Source organism: Cherax quadricarinatus, chromosome 71 (assembly GCF_038502225.1).
Source record: "Cherax quadricarinatus isolate ZL_2023a chromosome 71, ASM3850222v1, whole genome shotgun sequence".
Lineage (NCBI taxonomy): Eukaryota > Metazoa > Arthropoda > Malacostraca > Decapoda > Parastacidae > Cherax > Cherax quadricarinatus.
The window spans coordinates 21,270,639-21,295,031 of record NC_091362.1 but is presented as its reverse complement, the minus strand read 5'-3'; the positions used below and the strand labels follow the sequence as shown (position 1 = coordinate 21,295,031).

The 24,393-nt window shown below is 43.0% G+C and overlaps 1 protein-coding gene across 3 annotated transcripts in view; it reads right to left on the bottom strand.

Moving 5' to 3' along the window:
- Positions 1 to 561: 561 nt before the first annotated feature.
- LOC128700373 (alkaline phosphatase) overlaps positions 562 to 24,393 on the bottom strand; it is a 55,889-nt gene continuing 32,057 nt past the window's right edge. Inside the window, exons 1-12 of one of the 3 annotated variants that reach the window (XM_070100127.1) lie at positions 22,473 to 23,259; positions 17,690 to 18,013; positions 15,629 to 15,733; positions 14,932 to 15,047; positions 14,337 to 14,529; positions 12,544 to 12,710; positions 7,280 to 7,475; positions 6,060 to 6,193; positions 4,894 to 5,092; positions 4,340 to 4,437; positions 3,712 to 3,835; positions 562 to 2,352 (exon numbers count right to left, since the gene is read on the bottom strand). In XM_070100127.1, coding sequence (XP_069956228.1) covers positions 1,817 to 2,352; positions 3,712 to 3,835; positions 4,340 to 4,437; positions 4,894 to 5,092; positions 6,060 to 6,193; positions 7,280 to 7,475; positions 12,544 to 12,710; positions 14,337 to 14,529; positions 14,932 to 15,047; positions 15,629 to 15,733; positions 17,690 to 17,792 — 1,971 coding nt within the window. In that variant the 5' untranslated portion in view covers positions 17,793 to 18,013; positions 22,473 to 23,259 and the 3' untranslated portion in view covers positions 562 to 1,816. Of the gene's footprint in view, positions 2,353 to 3,711; positions 3,836 to 4,339; positions 4,438 to 4,893; positions 5,093 to 6,059; positions 6,194 to 7,279; positions 7,476 to 12,543; positions 12,711 to 14,336; positions 14,530 to 14,931; positions 15,048 to 15,628; positions 15,734 to 17,689; positions 18,014 to 22,472; positions 23,260 to 24,393 lie in introns of those variants that run through there. The other 2 variants (XM_070100128.1, XM_070100126.1) reach the window with 2 other exon arrangements.

Below are 24,393 nucleotides of genomic sequence, written 5' to 3'. Positions count from 1 at the left end.
TACAACTATGTATGGTTCCCGCCTCCACTACGTCACTTTCTAGGCTATTCCACGGCCTGACAACTCTATGACTGAAGAAATACTTCCTAAAATCCCTTTGATTCATCTGAGTCTTCAACTTCCAATTGTGACCCCTTGTTTCTGTGTCCCTTCTCTGTGTGTACTCACCTATTTGTACTCACCTATTTGTGGTTGCAGGGGTCGAGTCCTAGCTCCTGGCCCCGCCTCTTCACCGGTTGCTACTAGGCCCTCTCTCTCCCCGCTCCATGAGCTTTATCAAACCTCGTCTTAAAACTGTGTATGGTTCCTGCCTCCACTACGTCATTTTCTAGGCTATTCCACTGCCTTACAACTCTATGACTGAAGAAATACTTCCTACTATCTCTCTGACTCATTTGTGTCTTCAACTTCCAATTGTGGCCTCTTGTTTCTGTGTGTTTGTGTGTGTGTGTGTGTGTGTAGAGTCCAAGAAAGCCCGAGGAAGGTATATACTGTGCCAGGACATACCTTGGTGTCAAGTTCAACTATTGCTGCCAGGTAGAGATCTATTTATACAGGGGACACGAGGGTAAACTTTATTACACGAACCTCTAACCAGAGGTCACAGAACTTTTTGGTTATTATCCCAAAACATCTATACAGTGAAATTATCTACTATTATAGGAGCATAATTTCTAATATGAATATAAAATATAAATATATATTATTAAATAATTTTTGGTGTAATTTTATTTATATGTTTACTGAGTCTGTATTAACCTCAAGATTTTCATTTTTACTCTGAAAAATTTAACCCGGTTTCCCGACCACTACTGTGTGTGTGTGTGTGTGTGTGTGTGTGTGTGTGTGTGTGTGTGTGTGTGTGTGTGTGTGTGTGTGTGTGTGTGTGTGTGTAAAATCAACTATTCGTGTTCATCTATATGTAATTACCTGTCGAATTAAACCTCCAGTTTTGGGGAGGAAACTTTAGGCAACGTTTCGACCCGTTTAAGACCCTCATCAAGCAAAGACTCGATGAGGGGTCTTAAACTGAACAATTATATATCATCCGGCTCTTACTGTGACGTCAGTTAATGGGGTTTAAACATTCATGATGTTTACAGTGGTAGGGAAGCTTGTAAATAATGCCAGTACTTATGAAATGGTTATGTCAAAGTTATCTTAGAAAGTTATAATAATAATAATAATAATAATAATAATAATAATAATAATAATAATAATAATAATAATAATAATATATCTTCATTTACTACAAGTACATGTACAAGGTATACAGACCATAGCTGACATCAATGACATACTATTATTATATTGAAAGCTCCTTGTTATACATGGCATGTCGGGCAAATTATGTCAGTTTTATACCAGGATGCGACCCACATCATTCGACTAACACTCAGGTACCCATGTTACTGATGGGGAACATAGACAACCGGTGTAAAGAAACACGCCCAATGTTTCTACCCTCGCCGGGAATCGACCCCGGGCCCTCGCCGTGTGAAGCGAGAGCTTTAGCCACCAGGCCACGGGGCAGTCAGCTACACACACACACACACACACACACACACACACACACACACACACACACACACACACACACACACACACACACACACACACACACACACACACACACACACACACACACACACACACACCTCCTCAGACTTCGACTCACTCTACTACATAAAGTGACCTGCATATCACTCTTACTAGACTGAAACTGCCACAAAAGAACTTAAATTATACCGTTAAAAAAGACGAAGGCGAGAATGTTTACTCATGCCTATAACGTAGAGTTTAATCTCGGGAACATCTACAGTGCGTTATAGCCTTGTAGTGTGCGGCATCCTAGTGCCATTAGGGTGAATAACACGACAGTGATGTGACCAGCAGAGAGGGTTGAGGCGCCTGCCACCATTTTGTACTTTCTCAGGATTTTCGGGTGGTCGAGGACGCCAGAGGTGCTCTTTTGCGAGTCGAAGTCAACATCTGCCTTCCAAGGCGTCTTCTCCATCTCGTTATTGTGTTCGGGTTCCTCCCTATGGTGAGTGCTGCCAGTGGGTGTATGATCCTTCCTTACGTGAGTGCAATGGTGTCCGTGTCTCTTGTGCGCCTGGTTATCCTCACCCTTTTGCCTGCGGTCCACGTGGCTATCTTCGTTTCCATGGCCCATGTGAGAGTGGCCACCATGTTCGCCATGGTTACTCTCAACTTGCACATGAGCATCTGGGATAATGCCCCGAGACCTACAACAGCTATTATTGTATGGTCCAATGCATGCAGAGTAGGCCATGACATGGGCCACGTATGTCTGCTCATGTAGACGGTGGAACAAGTGGCCCATTGGTCCTGCAGAACAGACATAAACAAATCAGTTAGCCTTTAAAAAGCCCACTTATACACTTTTCAGAATCTCTACACAACCTATCTACACATCCAAGAGGGACGTTAGGCAGCGTTTCAGTCCCGTCTTGGACCATTATTAAGACACTATGGGCTGGAAATATCGAAAATGTTATCTGCAAATTGTTGGCTATTTGTGAATTGTTCCAGCCACGGTATTGTGAGTTAGCTGTGAACGTGTTCCAGCCAAGGTATTGTGAGTTAGCTGTGAACGTGTTCCAGCCAAGGTATTGTGAGTTAGTTGTGAATGTGTTCCAGGCAAGGTATTGTGAGTTAGTTGTGAATGTGTTACAGCTACGGTATTATGAGTTAGTTGTGAATGTGTTCCAGGCACGGTATTGTGAGTTAGTTGTGAATGTGTTCCAGCCACGTTATTGCGAGTTAGTTGTGAATGTGTTCCAGCCACGGTATTGTGAGTTAGTTGTGAATGTGTTCCAGCTACGGTATTATGAGTTATGTGTTCCAGCCACGTTATTGCGAGTTAGTTGTGAATGTGTTCCAGGCACGGTATTGTGAGTTAGTTGTGAATGTGTTCCAGCCACGTTATTGCGAGTTAGTTGTGAATGTGTTCCAGCCACGGTATTGTGAGTTAGTTGTGAATGTGTTCCAGCCACGGTATTGTGAGTTAGTTGTGAATGTGTTTCAGTCTTAGCGTTCCAGTCTTACTGTTCCAGTCATAGTGTTCCAATCATAGTGTCCCAGTCATAGTGTTCCAGTCATAGTGTTCCGGTCATAGTGTTAAAGTCTTAGTGTTCCAGTTTCAGTGTTCCAGCTTTAGAGTTCCAGCTTTAGTGTTCCAATCTCCTTTTCGTTATCGTGGTCAGTGGAACACAGACCTCATAGACCTTCATGGAAGGTAGAGCCGAGCACTGGCTGTATCGTACACGACACAGAGCGGCGCCAGGAGCTGTGAATCGACCCTCTGCAATCACAAACAGGCGAGTACAAGAAAGGAGCATTCACGGTACACCGTGCTAGCGGTACACCACAAGTCACTTTTCCGTGGCTGGAACAATGAAAAACCCGTAAACTGGAGATGAAACCGGACGACGTTTCGCTTCATTAGTGACGATGGGGTGAAACGTCGCTTGGTCATAAGAAAGGAGGAACACTACAGCAGGCCTACTGGCCCATACTAGGCAGTCTTTTCAAACTCAAACCCACTAATAAGCTTCGATAACTATATTAATTCCTGTCAGTTTTATACTTCTTGTTATTTTCGTTAGTTTGTTTGGGCTTGAGAAGGACCTGCCTAGTATGGGCCAGTATTCCTGCTGCCGTATTCCTCCATTCTTATGACTATACCTGCAGCATATACTGCTACGTCTTCTCCTCCGTGTGTCTCCTCTCCCTTCATCAAGGGCACGGCAGCCAGGGTCACGTAGTCCTTGTGACCCGTGTCCACCCCGGTCAGGTTGGGTCGCGACACCTGTACAGAAATCAAGAAACAGAATTTAATGTACGCCACTAAATGCTACGCACGAAATACTATAATATATACGTCCCTCCTTCAGTCTAAGTCATTAAATCGTAATGACACGATTGCAAACAACCCACGGTACGGGTGGGGATTGAACTCGCGGCAAGTAAGCCGTAAAACTCTAAGCTAGCGCGTAAACTGTATCCGTATTTCGCCTCAGCGTGAGGCAAAATACGGATAAAATTTATTCTAAAAGTTGATTTCACTGAGAGAACTTAAGCATCAATGAAACAAAGCTCTAAACAGCAGAGCATAGAGCTCTGCTCAACGTAACTACAAGCAGGTGATAACAACGGTGTAATTTGACCCCAAGAGGTGATTAGAGATATGCAGGTGTGATAGTTTACCAATCAACATGTCTTACATACTATAGTTTTATAACCTGTAACAACGTAATCTTAATGACACTGACTTGTCACAACAGTATAAGTGGTGGTAACTGTCCTCTCTCACCTTCTGACCATCCCAGGTGTAGTTGTATCCATGGCCGGTGGTGAACATGAGAGTGGTGTAAGGAAGTCCATCTGTCACATATACGTTTGTTGTTATTCCTGTGGGTTATTGTTACTGTTAGTGGGAATTCTCACCCTTTTATCTCTCTCTCTCTCTCTCTCTCTCTCTCTCTCTCTCTCTCTCTCTCTCTCTCTCTCTCTCTCTCTCTCTCTCTCTCTCTCTCTCTCTCTCTCTTTCTCATATATAATATTGGCACAGAGTTTACATTAATATCCAATCACTGAATGCTTTCGTATGCCAGATTGATCACAGTAAGTGCTTCGTACATCCATGAATCCCGTGTGAGCCTTTATTCCTAGTTTTAGTGACAAATATGTTAGAAAAATGCGCTAGAAATATGCTAGAAAGTCGCTGTGAGCAAGAATATATATTTAAAGTCGTCACTTTACCAAGTAAAGCTTTAAGTAGAGCTTGACCTGATAAAGCTCTATTTGGGAAAGTAATGACTAGCTAACGAGGACATTAGTGCTCCTGGTAAGGAAGTAGGTACTTACCAAAGATGTCATTGCCTCTGGGAGGGTAGCCAGCCATGGTCATGGAATGGGAATGGTCAGCAGTGACCACCACAAGCGTGTCCTCCAGGTCAACCTCTTGCAGCGCCGCCTCCACCGCCTCCTCCATCTGCAACAGGTCCTCCAAGGCCCTCCGGGGCTTGTTGTTGTGCAAAGCTTTGTCTATAAGGGCGCCCTCCACCTACCACGGACAGTACATGTGCATGGGAGTTCGTGGAAAAGATAGCAGAGGCCTAGCAAATGCATACAAAAACTATCTTCTAAGTAAAATCATCTGCCTCTTCCTAGACTAAGAATTATTGTATGAGTCAAGGTTAGAAAAGAATGGTTAAATACGTCTCCAATAATCTCAACCTTTAAAAATAAGGTGTTTCACCAGCATTATAACACCTTTATACAGGTAGATCTCTTTGTGACTTCATAAAGTCCACTGTGTGGGCAAAACGTAGTCAATAAGAGATCGAATTCTACTACATTATGTTCATTTTTTCCATCGTGTCAGTATTTTATACTATTTATCTCCCTGCAACACCTCCGTTGAAAGGATAATCACTTGCAATATTCTCACATTACTTTTCCTGGTGTCATAAAATCCTTAATTTCTTCAGCTGTGCCTCTTGGATTGCGTGGCTGAGGCTCTCAAACGCGTTGACCAACAGTACAATCATTCTCGTTAATCATCCATCACCTTAACTAGTGTTCAGAGCATCCTCTACTAGTTGTGAAGAAAAGATACGTGCTACATTGCGCTCTGTGTAAAGTAAAACGTCGTCACAATAAATGCTTGCTCTGCAACCTGTGTTTTCTCTTCGCTAGTGCCGGCAGAAATCCATTCAGATCGTTGGTTGCCCCAATAAACGCTATGAGAGCAAGGTTTTAAACCATCTTCACAGAATTACAATGCATTTCTACCCCGTTGAGTATCTCATGAGTGGAAGGAGTGCGCATGAGTGTGTAATCTAGCAGCCAGTGTTAGGATACTGAAGCAGTGTAAGGAATATTAGAATCCTACCTCTATCAACAGGATGAAGGAGTGTCTTATCTAACAGTGTAGGATACTGACGTGTTAAAATACTGAAGCTGTATAAGAATCCTACCTTTACCCGCAGGGTGAAGGAGTATCTTAGGTAACAGTGTAGGATACTGACCATGAGGAAGAATCCTTGAGAGTTCTTCTTCAGGATATTAATCGCGGTCAGGGTCATCTCCTTCAGGCTGGGCGTCCCGTCCAGGCCATGATCACGGTCCACCTCCTGGCGAGTGTGGCGCTCTGCAAACAGTCCTGTGGAGAAGATGGTGTTTCTTTGAGTTATTAAAAAAAATAGCCTAGGGAAGCCTATCAGGTTGGACGAATGGGGGGAGTTGGAACGTGATATAAAGGAATTAGAAACTTAACAAGTTGATGAATAAGACACCTGTGCAGCATTTGGGAATCTTTATTGAGGACACTGTTTCGCCAACCAGTGGCTTCTTCAGTCCAATACAAAGATGGAGGATGAGGAGTTTGGGGTAATTAGTACTTTTCTCAAGATTGACGGACTTAACACATCGACTCGAGGCTGAGGGATTGATTGCCTCAAACTCCACCGTTTTTCTCTGTATTGGACTGAAGAAGTCACTGGCTGGTGAAACGTTTCTTCAGTAAAGATTCTAAATTGTTGCACAAGTTTCTCATTCTTCAGAGTGGGAATGGTTGGTTTAGAAGAGGACCTGCTTAGCATGGGCCAATAGGCCTGCTGCAGTCTTCCTCCATTCTGATGATCTAAAGTATAACAATTTCTTAATGACTGCTTGCCAGCACTAGTATGCCAGCAGTCGCTTCATCACTCATCAGGACATGATCATCAGACAAGCGTCAGGACGTATCGTGGCGAAGAAAACACCACTACCACCCACCTGTTCTTCTTTTACCTTGCCTGGTGAAGAATTAGACACATGTGCTACATCTGGGTATCTTTAGTATAGACATTTCACCATTTAAGTGGCTTCACCAACACCTGCTTCCACTGGGGAATCCCACCTACCAGTGACAATGTCTTCGTCTGCTACACGTCCCTCATCTGACACTGGTATATAAGCGTCAGTCTTCCTGCCTGTGCTTCAGACTCTTCAAGACCACGGTGCCCTTCACCAACTCCAAGGCTGAGGGACTGATTATCTCATCTTTTGTATACAGTTTTACATTCTTCCAATTATATCCTAGAATTTGTATTGATAAAGCCACCGGATGGCAAAACGTCTACAATAATGATATCTAGACGTTGCACGTGTCTGTTTCTTCATACTGCCTTTTATTGGTGCCCCTCTGTGACTGATGTCACAGCCACAGATGTCCCAACCACAGCCACAGGCGTCCCAGCTCACTCACCTAAAAGATAGTCTGTGTTGTTTACATCGAGGTCTCGCAGCTGCCGTGTAGAGGTGACATAGAAATGACTGGCACCTAGCTCCTGCTTGTCATTCTTCCACTCCTTCACCAGGTTCCTGCCGTCGGTCCTGTCACACACTATCTCCTCACCCCCATGAGGAGCTCCCATCTCCTGCCGTCCACCCCCCATGATCACCTGTCCATGAAGAAATAAGGACGAAGGAAATCTTGAATAAAACCCACATGAAAAATAGTATGGAGATACCTGGAAAATGTGGACAGATATTTTACGTATAATTAATGGCTAAAAAAGCCACTAGTGTCGAAACGTCTAATAAATACCCTGAAGTGTACATAATAAAAATAATATTAATAATAAATTGATATACATAAAAGACTAGTAAGGGACATCACTTAAAGGTAAAAAAACGATGGTGAAATATTTCTTCTTTTATATCAAAAGCGAATCCAAAGAGTTGTCTCTTAAAGAACATCAGCATTACCTTCCTCACCTAACACCTTTGTAAACATTGAGGACCTAACATCAGCGTTATCTTCCTCACCTAACACAACCTTTGTAAACATTGAGGACCTAACATCAGCGTTATCTTCCTCACCTAACACAACCTTTGTAAACATTGAGGACCTAACATCAGCGTTATCTTCCTCACCTAACACAACCTTTGTAAACATTGAGGACCTAACATCAGCGTTATCTTCCCCACCTAACACAACCTTTGTAAACATTGAGGACCTAACATCAGCGTTATCTTCCTCACCTAACACAACCTTTGTAAACATTGAGGACCTAACATCAGCGTTATCTTCCTCACCTAACACAACCTTTGTAAACATTGAGGACCTAACATCAGCGTTATCTTCCCCACCTAACACAACCTTTGTAAACATTGAGGACCTAACATCAGCGTTATCTTCCTCACCTAACACAACCTTTGTAAACATTGAGGACCTAACATCAGCGTTATCTTCCTCACCTAACACAACCTTTGTAAACATTGAGGACCTAACATCAGCGTTATCTTCCTCACCTAACACAACCTTTGTAAACATTGAGGACCTAACATCAGCGTTATCTTCCTCACCTAACACAACCTTTGTAAACATTGAGGACCTAACATCAGCGTTATCTTCCTCACCTAACACAACCTTTGTAAACATTGAGGACCTAACATCAGCGTTATCTTCCTCACCTAACACAACCTTTGTAAACATTGAGGACCTAACATCAGCGTTATCTTCCTCACCTAACACAACCTTTGTAACCTAACATCAGCGTTACCTTCCCCACCTAACACAACCTTTGTAACCTAACATCAGCGTTACCTTCCCCACCTAACACAACCTTTGTAACCTAACATCAGCGTTACCTTCCCCACCTAACACAACCTTTGTAACCTAACATCAGCGTTACCTTCCCCACCTAACACAACCTTTGTAACCTAACATCAGAGTTACCTTTCCCACCTAACACAACCTTTGTAACCTAACATCAGCGTTACCTTCCCCACCTAACACAACCTTTGTAACCTAACATCAGCGTTACCTTCCCCACCTAACACAACCTTTGTAACCTAACATCAGCGTTACCTTCCCCACCTAACGCAACATTTGTAACCTAACATCAGCGTTACCTTCCCCACCTAACACAACCTTTGTAACCTAACATCAGCGTTACCTTCCCCACCTAACACAACCTTTGTAACCTAACATCAGCGTTACCTTCCCCACCTAACACAACCTTTGTAACCTATCATCAGCGTTACCTTCCCCACCTAATACAACCTTTGTAACCTAACATCAGCGTTACCTTCCCCACCTAACACAACCTTTGTAACCTAACATCAGCGTTACCTTCCCCACCTAACACAACCTTTGTAACCTAACATCAGCGTTACCTTCCTTACCTAACACAACCTTTGTAAACATTGAGGACCTAACATCAGCGTTATCTTCCCCACCTAAGACAACCTTTGTAACCTAACATCAGCGTTACCTTCCCCACCTAACACAACCTTTGTAACCTAACATCAGCGTTACCTTCCCCACCTAACACAGCCTTTGTAACCTAACATCAGCGTTACCTTCCCCACCTAACACAACATTTGTAACCTAACATCAGCGTTACCTTCTTTACCTAACACAACCTTTGTAAACATTGAGGACCTAACATCAGCGTTACCTTCCCCACCTAACACAACCTTTGTAAACATTGAGGACCTAACATCAGCGTTACCTTCCTCACGTAACACAACCTTTGTAAACATTGAGGACCTAACATCAGCGTTACCTTCCTCACCTAACACAACCTTTGTAAACATTGAGGACCTAACATCAGCATTACCTTCCTCACCTAACACAACCTTTGTAAACATTGAGGACCTAACATCAGCGTTACCTTCCTCACCTAACACAACCTTTGTAAACATTGAGGACCTAACATCAGCGTTACCTTCCTCACATAACACAACCTTTGTAAACATTGAGGACCTAACATCAGCATTACCTTCCTCACCTAACACAACCTTTGTAAACATTGAGGACCTAACATCAGCATTACCTTCCTCACCTAACACAACCTTTGTAAACATTGAGGACCTAACATCATCATTACCTTCCCCACCTAACACAACCTTTGTAAACATTGAGGACCTAACATCAGCATTACCTTCCTCGCCTAACACAACCTATGTAAACATTGAGGACCTAACATCAGCCTTACCTTCCTCACCTAACACAACCTTTGTAAACATTGAGGACCTAACATCAGCGTTACCTTCCTCACCTAACACAACCTTTGTAAACATTGAGGACCTAACATCAGCATTATCTTCCTCACATAACACAACCTTTGTAAACATTGAGGACCTAACATCAGCGTTATCTTCCTCACCTAACACAACCTTTGTAAACATTGAGGACCTAACATCAGCATTACCTTCCCCACCTAACACAACCTTTGTAAACATTGAGGACCTAACATCAGCGTTACCTTCGTCACATAACACAACCTTTGTAAACATTGAGGACCTAACATCAGCCTTACCTTCCTCACCTAACACAACCTTTGTAAACACTGAGGACCTAACATTGGCGTTACCTTCCTCACCTAACACAACCTTTGTAAATATTGAGGACCTAACATCAGCGTTACCTTCCTCACCTAACACAACCTTTGTAAACATTGAGGACCTAACATCAGCATTACCTTCCTCACATAACACAACCTTTGTAAACATTGAGGACCTAACATCAGCATTACCTTCCCCACCTAAAACAACCTTTGTAAACATTGAGGACCTAACATCAGCATTACCTTCCTCACCTAACACAACCTTTGTAAACATTGAGGACCTAACATCAGCGTTACCTTTCTCACCTAACACAACCTTTGTAAACATTGAGGACCTAACATCAGCGTTACCTTCCTCACCTAACACAACCTTTGCAAACATTGAGGACCTAACATCAGCATTACCTTCCTCACATAACACAACCTTTGTAAACATTGAGGACCTAACATCAGCGTTACCTTCCTCACCTAACACAACCTTTGTAAACACTGAGGACCTAACATCAGCGTTACCTTCCTCACCTAACACAACCTTCGTAAACATTGAGGACCTAACATCAGCGTTACCTTCCTCACCTAACACAACCTTCGTAAACATTGAGGACCTAACATCAGCATTACCTTCCTCACCTAACACAACCTTTGTAAACATTGAGGACCTAACATCAGCATTACCTTCCTCACCTAACACAACCTTCGTAAACATTGAGGACCTAACATCAGCGTTACCTTCCTCACCTAACACAACCTTTGTAAACATTGAGGACCTAACATCAGCGTTACCTTCCTCACCTAACACAACATTTGTAAACATTGAGGACCTAACATCAGCATTACCTTCCTCACATAACACAACCTTTGTAAACATTGAGGACCTAACATCAGCGTTACCTTCCTCACATAACAACCTTTGTAAACATTGAGTCCCTAACATCAGCATTACCTTCCTCACCTAACACAACCTTCGTAAACATTGAGGACCTAACATCAGCATTACCTTCCTCACCTAACACAACCTTTGTAAACATTGAGGACCTAACATCAGCATTACCTTCCTCACCTAACACAACCTTCGTAAACATTGAGGACCTAACATCAGCGTTACCTTCCTCACCTAACACAACCTTTGTAAACATTGAGGACCTAACATCAGCGTTACCTTCCTCACCTAACACAACATTTGTAAACATTGAGGACCTAACATCAGCATTACCTTCCTCACATAACACAACCTTTGTAAACATTGAGGACCTAACATCAGCGTTACCTTCCTCACATAACAACCTTTGTAAACATTGAGTCCCTAACATCAGCATTACCTTCCTCACCTAACACAACCTTTGTAAACATTGAGGACCTAACATCAGCGTTACCTTCCTCACCTAACACAACCTTTGTAAACATTGAGGACCTAACATCAGCGTTACCTTCCTCACCTAACACAACATTTGTAAACATTGAGGACCTAACATCAGCATTACCTTCCTCACATAACACAACCTTTGTAAACATTGAGGACCTAACATCAGCGTTACCTTCCTCACATAACAACCTTTGTAAACATTGAGTCCCTAACATCAGCATTACCTTCCTCACCTAACACAACCTTTGTAAACATTGAGGACCTAACATCAGCATTACCTTCCTCACCTAACACAACCTTCGTAAACATTGAGGACCTAACATCAGCATTACCTTCCTCACCTAACACAACCTTCGTAAACATTGAGGACCTAACATCAGCATTACCTTCCTCACCTAACACAACCTCTGTAAACATTGAGGACGTAACATCAGCGTTACCTTCCTCACCTAACACAACCTTTGTAAACATTGAGGATCTGGAACATTGTGTGAGCTCAGGTGAACTGCCCGATTAACCATTTTTAGTGCTGCTACAACTACTACAACTACTACTACTGCTGCTACAACTGCGACTACTACTACTACTACCACCGCTACTATTACTACTAGTACTACAACAACTACTACTATTGATACTACTACTCCTGCTACTACTACTACTACTACTACTACAACAACTACTTCTACAATAACAACAACTATTACTACTATTACACACACACACACACACACACACAAACACACACACACACACACACACACACACACACACACACACACACACACGCACACACACACACACACACACCTTCATATTCTTGCCTGGTTTATCCTCCACCAGCTGTCTGGCGATATCCTTGCAGTGTGTTGCATTATCCTGGATCATCCTGGTGTCACACAGCCACTTCCTGAAGGCGGACTTAGCATACAGTGCTGCAGGTGTGGCGTGGGTCACCTGTGATGTCGTCACTACACCTGTACACACAACACACAAGCAATAACTGACCTTTCTTGACCTGCCCTTTTTTTATATGTAAAAATTTTGACTCGAAAGGTATCATAATAATAATAACGATAATAATAATATTAATAATAATATAGACAGCCCCTTGTTATGCAGAGCATTTCGGGCAAATTAGGTTAATTTTGTCCCAGGATGCGACCCATACCAGTCGACTAACACCCGGGTACCTATTTTACTGCTAGGTGAACATGGACAGCAGGTGTCTTAACGAAACACGTTCTAATGTTTCCACACGTACCGGGGATCTAACCAAGGACCTCAGACTGTGAGCTGAGTGCGCTACAAATTGTACTACGGTACACCGTAGTGTGACTCTAAAGGCAACATACTCAAGGAGTGTTCACGCAAACCCTTACACAGTCCTCCAAACCTTCCTGAAGACGGGTCAACACTCCTGCAAATGGCTGTTGAAAGCAGGAACTGACCTCCGAGAGCATCAGATATACCATTTATGTCCAGTAAGGCAACAACCAAACTTCCTTGCACAACGGAAATTACCTCCTTCCAAAACACTGTCCTCCAAAAAGCAGGTTATAAATGACCATAATTTTTAAAGGGGTGGACCGGTAAGCCAGCGGAAGGCCTCGGTCAGATGACCAAAAGCTCCAAAGGCGGGTCATCATCTGACTAAGACCCGCGTCAGGAAACATTTGTCCTGTTTCCTGACGAACCTTACCTAACCTAACTGTCCTCCGAAAAAACTTACTAGGTTGCAACCAAACCTTCGTCTTGAAGCCAAGCGTGATGCCTTAAGTTGCAATGCTATCTTAGTCACACACTATTTTCTTTCACAATTTTGTTTTGCGGATGACTGTTGACCAGACCAGCTGGTAGTGTCAATGTTATCCTGCAGAGCGATGGCTACTGTAGGGAAACCAGTCCACCAGTCTTGAGACCCATGTACGGAACTCATCGACTTCAGACGGACTGATTACCTCATTCCTCTCCTCTTCTTCCACCGTTCTTCGCTTTATTGGACTGAAGAAGCCAGTGGCTGGCGAAACGTTTCCTCAGTAAAGATTTCCAACTGTTGCACAAGGTTCTTATTCTTCAACACGTCCAGTTGCTATCCTCCTCACACTCGAGTAAGTCCATTTGCATATCTACAAAGGGGGTCACACACATAAACAGTAAGACACTCCCTGACATCCATAATTACTGGTTCTGGGAGACTATGTACAACCACCCACCTGTATCCTTCTCGACTTTCTGCCATCCACCTGTGACCTTGCCAGCATCCCACCCACCTGTGTCCTTGTCAGCATCCTACCATCCACCTGTGTCCTTGCCAGCATCCTACCACCCACCTGTGTCCTTGCCAGCATCCTTCCACCCACCTGTGTCCTTGCCAGCATCCTACCACCCATCTGTGTCCTTGCCAGCATCCCACCACCCACCTGTGTCCTTGCCAGCATCCTGCCACCCACCTGTGTTCTTGCCAGCATCTTACCACCCACCTGTGTCCTTGCCAGCATCCTCCCACCCACCTGTGTCCTTGCCAGCATCCCACCACCCACCTGTGTCCTTGCCAACATCCTACCACCCACCTGTGTCCTTGCCAGCATCCTACCACCCACCTGTGTCCTTGCCAGCATCCTGTGCCCAGTTAAGGATGGTGTCCAGTCTGTTCTCCGGGATGAGAGAAGCATCACAGTCCTTCTCATTTACTCTACCGTTAACTCCCAGAGTTCCATAGTTAGCTTTGACACCTGTCAGGTAGGCAGTGGCAGTACCGGCACTGTCTGGCACTTGCTTGTCCAGGTTATATGTCTGTAAGTAGAGAGGTGCACATGGAAGTACATAGCAGTGTACACATAAACAGATGGATATATATATATATATATATATATATATATATATATATATATATATATATATATATATATATATATATATATATATATATATATATATATTTGCTTCAAAATCTCGCGAAGTAAATAATAATAATAATAATAATAATAATAAATCATAGGAATAATACTTATAATACGATCTTTGGAAAATCAACTACCTCTTACATTAAGGAAATAACTGAAGATTCTGGTCCTTGATATTACTGGTGGAAATGCTATGATTGATGTTTGCCTTCCAGGGTATTGTTCTCCTGCTGAATGGCCTCGTTAAATGGCCTATGAAGTCATTGTTTAGAGAGAGAGATATAGACTATACCTTCAGAAGGGCCATGTTAGGGAATCTCTCCCAGACAAGGTAACCTTCCTCTCCAGACACTCCCTTCTTCTGCCCCTTCAGGATGCGTCCTGCCGTCGACACCGTCACTCCCATACCTGTAGGAGAGTGACCATCATGACCCTGACTCAGGTGAGGTGGTCACCTAGGTGAGATGGCCACCTAGGTGAGGTAGCCACCTAGGTGAGGTAACCACCTGTCCTATCACTCAGAACTTCTCGTATTGAAAAAAATATATATAAATCAGAATTAGTCTGTTCTTCTCTATGGATCGAAATTCACTCTTGTTTTTTTTTTAAATTGAATCATAACTTGTGATGGTAATTTGTTAATCCATAAATATTTTACCATAACTAGTGAAGGCTAGAGAGCTCGTTCAGCAACTGGAAGTTCCCGCATCTGCAAGTTGGGAGTGTTAGACGACTGTCAGGTCACCTGAGTGTCAGATCACCTGACTGTCAGACCACCTGACTGCCAGACCACCCGACTGTCAAATCACCTGACAGCTTCACATAAGACACCACAGATGAACTGTGTGAAAAAAGACACTTATGCTCAGTTCAGAAAATATAGCAAACGTTTCGCCCCAAGAGGCTTCCTCAGCCCTTCATTAGAACTGAAGAAACGTGGCGAAACGATTCCTCATCACCAGACCTTATTTTCCCGCAGAATAACTCACCATCACCGAGAAATAAGATAATATTCTTGGCCATGCCGGTATTCCTGGGTCTTTCCAGGGCCTCCTGGATCTCCCGTCTCATCAGCTGGTACCAGTAAGAGTTTCCTGGAGGAGTAAGATCGTGTGTTACGTCGTGGATGTGACGAAGTGGATGGAATGTCATTTCTCCCACATACAATCATAATCCAACCCTGAATACTAACTGTCCGATTGGTTCTCTGTGTAATCCATAGACTTGCTGTTTATAAACCTTAATTAATGTCTTTATATTTAAGCAATTAAATAGTTATTATGACTGTAGTCTTAAGTGAGGCTTAAGTTTACCCGAAATGCTCTGCGTAACAATGGGCTTTCAGAAGGTACGAGCAAATGTCACCCATCTCTGTATATTGTATCGTGCTGAAATATATTATTATTATTATTATCATTATTATTATTATTATAATCCCCTGCAAACGATGGTCACAGCAAGGGTATATACACAGAGTGGTGTATACTTCTCAGTGTATATATACTGAGAAGTGTGTATCTCTCAGTGTCTACAAGCTGACAGTCTACTTCGATCCCTATTTTCAGAGATTAAAGTGTCTATCCCTGGCCTTGTACAGGTGACATGCAGCCGTAATGACCCCCACTGCTGTCGACAGACCACAGTGGGATATCATTACTTCTAATAACTTCTAAGAACTCCTTATTACTAATAAGCTAACACGACCGGTGTGTTCTACTTACCCAAGTTATATGCAGGAGTTCACCTGCCGCTAACAAAAACGTATAACACCTGTCTGCCGTGGAAAAAAACATGTGTGTCTGAGATAACCAGAATGACTCATTCACTTCAGATAATTCACTCATGCTGAGTGAATTAACTAGAATAATATACGTGAATAAAAATTCTAAGAAGCGAGCAGATATACTCTACACTGAAATACAATACACAGAGATATAACACAGGTTTTTTTTAGGTAATATTGCTGGATCGAACTGTGTAAAAAATACTCAGCGTTGTTCACTTGTCTATGATAACGCAAGTGGTGATACCGTTCAAGATAAGATAACGAGACTGAAGCATTCAGTGAGATGCTGTGGTGACTCCCTTGTTTATGATAGCCTAATAGACCTGTTATCTATGATAGAAATAGAAGCTTATGACAGCAGACCCAGGGGCTGAACACCCTCTATCATGGCTATGACTGATCACCTTCTATCAAGGTTATAACTGAACGCCCTCTATCAAGGCTATGACTGAACGCCCTCTATCAAGGCTATGACTGAACACCCTCTATCAAGGCTATGGCTGATCACCTTCTATCAAGGTTATGACTGAACGCCCTCTATCAAGGCTATGACTGAACGCCCTCTATCAAGGCTATGGCTGATCACCTTCTATCAAGGTTATAACTGAACGCCCTCTATCAAGGCTATGACTGAACGCCCTCTATCAAGGCTATGACTGATCACCTTCTATCAAGGTTATAACTGAACGCCCTCTATCAAGGCTATGACTGAACACCCTCTATCAAGGCTATGGCTGATCACCTTCTATCAAGGTTATGACTGAACGCCCTCTATCAAGGCTATGACTGAACGCCCTCTATCAAGGCTATGACTGAACGCCCTCTATCAAGGCTATGACTGAACACCCTCTACCAAGGCTATGGCTGATCACCTTCTATCAAGGCTAAGGAATCGAACGCCTTCTATTAAGGCCCAGGGACTGAACACCATCTATCAGGGACTGATCACCTTCAAATTTCCCCTTTATTTCTGCTATCTCTAGTGTACAAGTCGTCTCTGTGTTAAATTGCAAAAGCTAGTGTGCAGGTGAGACATGTGGTCAATTTAGATATTTATTGATACATGTGGCACATGTGTCTTATTAATCAAGCTAGCCGTAATACGATGATATGACCCATCTGTCTGTAGGCCTCACGGGTGACCAACTTTTTCTTGTGGTTCAAGCTAAAGAAAACTACTTGTTGCATTAAATCAGTAGTCAAACTCACTTGTTTTAGGATAGGCGGAGTGATCCACCTTTCTAAGATAGCCAGAGTGACCCACCTGTTTCCTCAGGATGAGGTGAAGGGAAGATAACAGCTGGGGAGAGAGACAGCTTCATCATCACCAGCATCACCACACTCCAGCACCACACACACCTCACCATCCTTGCTACGTCTTCTTTGACGTCGCCTTGACAGAACCTTCCCTCCTGTCTTTCCCGACAAGGCAGCAGCCGGGTATTTCTCTTCTAGTCACCCGTGACTAAAAAAAGAGCGATATTGCTCCTTCTATTGTATTATCTTTCCCTTGGAGCAGTGCGAGATGACAGAATCCCTTTCTTCTGTCAGAGGATTTATCTTCTTTGCTTAACGCGATCACCTGTTGCTGAGAAAAGTATAAGGTTGATTGCTGCTCACTGAGAACACTATGAGACGGTTATAAACACTGGTGTAGCGCATCCAGCTCACACATTGAGTGTCCGCGGTTAGATCCCCGGTACAGGTGGAAACATTGGGTGTGTTTCCTTACACCTGCTGTCCTCGTTCACTTAGCAGTAAGTAGGTACCAGGTGTTAGTCGACTGGTGTGGGTCACATCCTGGGGACAAGATTGACCTAAGTTGCGGGAAATGCTCTGCTTTCTATATAGTATGTCACTGATGTCAGCTTTGGTCTGTATAAGTTGTATCAAGTACTTGTCGAAATGAAGGTTATTATTATTATTATTGCTATAACCCGTGATATCGTACTGGCACAACTGTAAACTTACTCTCTGCAGCTGGGTTAGAAGCCATGGCATGCCAATCCTAAAACTAGCAGACCAGTGCGCTATCCACTGCACCATGCCGGGAGGTTAGTCTAGGCCATCACTGTGACCACTAATGCAGGTTTTTATAGACGGTTCTCATACCGGAGTGACTGTGGTGTGCTCTAGCTCAGGGCCCATCGAAGTGACGGTCTTCGTCATAACACTAACGGTACACCATGCCGACAAGTTGACGAGGTTACATTAAACAGCTATGCACCTTGGCTGAGGGACTGATTACGTTGTCTTATACTGTCTCCAGTTAATAAGCCCTATATTGAATTGATAAAGCCACTGCTTGGCTATTTACGAACACAGGTGTATTCTTATGGCCTGCATACCTGGTTGTAGCACGATAACCAATCAGAAACGAGGAACAAGCAAAAGACAGCAGTTGGTAAATGCTTATATATTTCCTTCACCAAGCAGCATACAAGTATATATATACAATATATATACCATATGTACAAAGCAAGTTTCGGAAGCGAGACACAGTGAGAATTGTGGGCGACCAGACTTGTGGTAAGTCTGCCATTGTTGCTGCGCGAGTATTCAACATTGTTTTACAACTTTGATAGGCCTCTTTGTGACTGGCTGGACTGAACCAAGGTGCTAGCATAACAAGGGGAGCCCCACTTGGTTTACTTTCAGCACCTGGTTTACTGTTTGGGAGAGTACGCCTATATGGGTGTGTGACAAACGTCGAATAAAATATAACAAATATAACGTACTCTTACCATGCTACACTGGCGAAGTGTCTTCGGGTTATAGATACCCCAAGTGTCTCACTCACCAGTAGATACTCTACATGTGAGAACTCGCTCACACTTGAAAACGTTATCGATGACTTTCTAAGACTCGAGCCTTAACCACACTTGCACCGGCAGTAGTTAGTTTAATATGTTTATTATGCACCCCATACCCATCCTGTGGGCGGTAGTCAAAAGATTACAGAGGTACATAATGGGTCCAGGGACTGGGCCTCAAAGTTTTGATAGCTGAGCAAGTTACAGAGGTAATGAATTCACAATTTACAAAGGTAATGAACTCACAATTTACAAAGGTAATGAACTCCAGGTAGGTCTAGTCACAATCATGACAAGTTACAAAGGTATTTACAGATTACAGAGGTACACAATGGGTCCAGGGACCGGGCTCCAAAGTTTTGATGGCTGAACTAGGTACAAGGTAATGAACTCACAAGTTACAAAGGTAATGAACTCACAAGTTACAAAGGTAATGAATACTGTAAGAATGGTTACTTACGTTTATACATGGCTGCAATCATGAACAAATTTTAGAGTAATGAGCAATTCACACTTCCACACCCGGTCACAACTGTAGTGAGTTATTGGTGCAAATGTTGATTGCTGAGTCTCTCTCTCTCACACACACACACACACACACACATACAAATTCATACACACACACACATAAACACACGACGTGCTCACACACACACACACACGCGCACACACATACACACACACTCATACACACACACGCACACACACTCATACACACACACACACACTCATGCACACACACACTCATACACACACACACACACACACACACACACACACACACACACACACACACACACACACACACACTCACACACTCATACACATACACACAACACACACACACACCACACACACACACACACACACACACACACACACACACACACACACACACACACACACACACACACACATGCACATATGTGGTAATGCTTTATTTACAGCTAGCAAAGTCAGGGTATTTCTCCAGAATGGTCTGTAATATACCACTGTGGATAAAATACTTAGCCATTTCTTGAACACTTCTGAGTGAGTTGTTTCTAAATTCATTAATTTTATCGCACTCCAGTACATAATGACGCAGGGTGTGACAATAATCCATCTGGCAAAGTTTACATTTCGTTTGGTCTACATCTGGTGGTGGTGATTTAACCTGCCAAAGATACTTGTAACCCAGCCGGAGCCGGGCGGTAGTGACATCCAAGAGTCTGCTTATTTTGTTGGATGCACCATAGACATGTGGCTCCTCCTGCATGATAGAATGATGATAGATGGACTCACTGGTGTCAATCTCCCTGAGCCTTAAGTCCATAAAATTCAGCTGAAGTTCTTTTCGTATTATTGTTCTCAAACTACTACCTGACAAGCCAAGATTGTAATCTACTCCCTCTTTGAAAGCATACAGCTTAGCCAATTTATCAGTTCTATCATGCATCTGAAGACCAATGTGAGATGGAATCCACAGCATGTGCACTCTGACTCCACTGTCCACAATCCTACCATACCTGTGTCTGGCTTCTGACACAAGCATGCCACAATTTATGCTTAATGAGTTGAGAGCATTTATGGATGACAGAGAATCAGTTACAATTAAACTGTCAATCTTTGATACATAGATGCATTTCAGTGCAAGGAGTATGGCAAACAGTTCTGTCTGAAGGGTAGAGGCCCAATTATTGATGCGTGCTCCAATTTCTTTAAGAGAGCCATCACTCTGTACGACAACAGCAGCACTACCAGCTGCACCAGTGGATTGGTGAACAGAACCATCAGCGTAAATAATTTGCGAGAGTGTGTGCTGTGTGACTAAGTTATCAATACAGCTTAAGGCCTCATGTTTGGCTTCAAGGCGAAGTTTTGGTTGTGATTTAAGAAGTAGTTTGGGGGGAAATGGAGGAATGGTAGTTTGGAATGGGGTAATATTCCATGGAGCGGAGAAGTGCCGCTGTTGCCTTACTTGACATAGATCATGTATCTGATTCATGCGGAGGTCGGTTCCAGTCTTTTCGATCCATCTGGAGGAGTGTTCACCAGTGCTGAGGAAAGTTTGGAGGGCTTCTGTGCAGGGGTTTGAATGAGCTTGCCTGAGCATATTAACCCCAATTAGGATATTTCTTTCAGTAACACGATCTCTGATGCTTGGAATATCAAGTTCTTTTTGCATATTTAAAATTTTGGCAGTACGAGGGCATCCTAGGATGATCCTCATTGCTTCGTTCTGCAGTTTTTCCAGCCCTCCAAGCTTCCAGTCAGACACAAGAGCAAGTAGTGGCGCAGCATAATCAACCAATGATCTAATATAAGCAAGATACATCATTTTCACAATTTTAACATTAGCACCATACCTGGGGTGAAGCCCTGCCACAACTCTAAGTGCTCTTAGTCGTTCTTTGTATTGGCGACAAAGTCTTGTTACAACAGGTCCAAGTAGTGGAACCTCAAAGCCTAGATACCTGTATCTGCTTACATATTCTAGAAGAGACCCATCATGCAATTGGATCTGACGAACTGTGCCTCTCTGTCGAGGAGGACGCCTATTGAGTATCTTTGTTTTATCAGTAGAGATTATCAACCCCAGGTCCTGACACGAGGCTAGTACATGATTAAGAATGTTTTGGGTGTTGGAGAATCCGGTGGTGTGAATCATTATATCATCAGCAAAACTAATCACATAATTATGGGGCTGACTAGGCATAGCATTAAGTAATGCATTAATTAGAATATTGAACAGTGTGGGACTGAGCACACCTCCCTGTGGGGTTCCTAATTCAAAGTCTTTAGTTACACTTCTATGTCCCTGGAACAACACAGACGATTTTCTGTTGGACAGGTAGCCTTTAATCCAGCGGAGAAGCCATCCTCCAACATCCATTCTGGCAAGTTCACTAATTATTACATGTCGGTTGGCTACATCGAAAGCGGATTTAAGGTCAAGGAAGGTAGTGTAGGAGCTGTCAGTGTGCAGGGTGAGAAAGGTGGCTATGCAATGATGCACGCTCCTTCCATGCATGAAACCATGTAACCGGGGAGACAAAAATTGTTTGATTCTGTACATGAGACGATTAAGAATCATTCTCTCAAATGTTTTACACAAGCAGCTAGTAAGAGATATTGGGCGAAATGCATTTTGTTGATTGGGCTTAGGAATTGGAATGATGAGGCTGTTGGTCCAAGATTGAGGGAGCTCCCCAGTTACATAGCTCATGTTATATAATTCAAGTAATGGATTACCTGGTACTCGACACAGCAATCTGAGTATGTTGTAAGTAATACCATCCTCACCAGGCGACGTGGAGTTGCCCTTAGTTAGTGCTGCATCAAGTTCATAATTAGTGAAAGGAATGTTGCAATCATCTGCCTTACTGAGCATAAAGCAAACAAGTCTCTCCCTTGCATCATATTTGTCATTTAATTTTGCCTGTGTGGTACTGGGAAGATTGTCATAGCTAGATGTAGCAGCCCAAGCACTGACTAACTCATTCGCCCTATGCAAGGGATGAGGGTGCGCGATCTGCCCAGTTCTGTTACCCTTAATTCTATTTATGTCCCTCCATGCCCGGCTAAGTGGGGTGTGAGCATTAAGACCGTTGACAAATTTTTCCCAGTCGGTTTGCCGCAGCTCTGTCATACGCTCTCTGGCAGCAGCAAGGGCAGTTTGGAAGAGCCTCAGCATTCCAGGGGTACGATGTTTTCTATAGGCTAGGCCTAGTCTGCGAGCAGTACGTTTCAGTGTACGAAGTTTAGAATCATTGTAATAAGTATGGTTTTTGAAGGAGGTATGATTATTATGGAAGTTTGTTGGGTTTAGAGTACCAAGAGGTTGCAGTGGCGGCTCTAAGTAGTTCTGAATACTGCTCACAAGGTCATTGTTAAAGGTCTCTACAGAGGAACACTCATAGGAATTATACCAGTCAGTCACATGTGCAACAAAGTCATCATGCTGATCTGTGGGAACATTAAAACGTTTCCGTTTGAATATCCCACCAGGAAGGATAGTATTACCAATATCTAGAGAGGTTAGCCTAGGGAAATGATCAGACGCTATATCTGTTACAATGGAAGACTCACAGCTGGCAGAAGTAATGTTGAAGCCCAGGCACAGATCAAGGACGCCTCCATAGATATGTGTGGGTTCAAGGTCACCTACAATTTGGACATTATCATGACTGTTTAAGAGTGACAACAGTTGATTGCCATTACGATTACCAAACTGTGAGTTTCCAATGCTTTTGTGTCTCGCATTGTAATCGCCAATAATAAGAGTAGGCTCAGAATGAGCACAAGTTGGGAGCTCCAAGTAATTAAATTTATCAGCAGGAGCATACAAGTTAAATATGTTGAGAGCAGAGTTCCCTATATAAATCCTAACACCGTGATATTGTAGCCCCTCTGTTTTCTTATGTGCAAGAAGTTGATGGGGAAGTGATTTTTTAATATATAGAACACAAGAGTTAGTAGATTTGAGGTTATATGCAACAAATGATGGTAATTTAGGGGGTTGGGATTTTTCAGGGACTCTGCACTCTTGTAGACACACAACATCAATGGGTTCGGTGGTTACTTTATGATGAAGTTCAGGAAGTCTTTTTCTAAGTGATGCAATATTCCAGCTTAATATAGAAAGTTTATACGAGTTTTGATCCATTATAGTAGTCCTGGGATCATCTTGAGTTTCTCAGCATAATGAAAAAATTGTTCATATAAATAGCAGACCTTATCAATGTCAACAGTGCTACCATTGTCCATGAGTTTTGTAAGTGCACTTCCAGTTGTAAGGCCTCGTGGGAGTCTTCGTAAACCCAGAGCATGACGCTGTTTATGTGTGAATGTATGATAGGTGACACCACCACTCACATTCCCTCCTCCACTAACATTACACGCAACACTACAACTGTCATCACCAGCGCCACTACCAACATTGTGTTCATTACATTTATCAACAGTATTGTATTCAACATTAATGTCTATGTGACTAACCTCATCACACTCTGCACCACCACTTATATTACGCTCATCACTATTACTAACATTATAGACACCACCGCTCTCATCACACTCTTCACCACCACTTATATTACGCTCATCACTATTACTAACATTATAGACACCACCGCTCTCATCACACTCTTCACCACCACTATTACGCTCATCA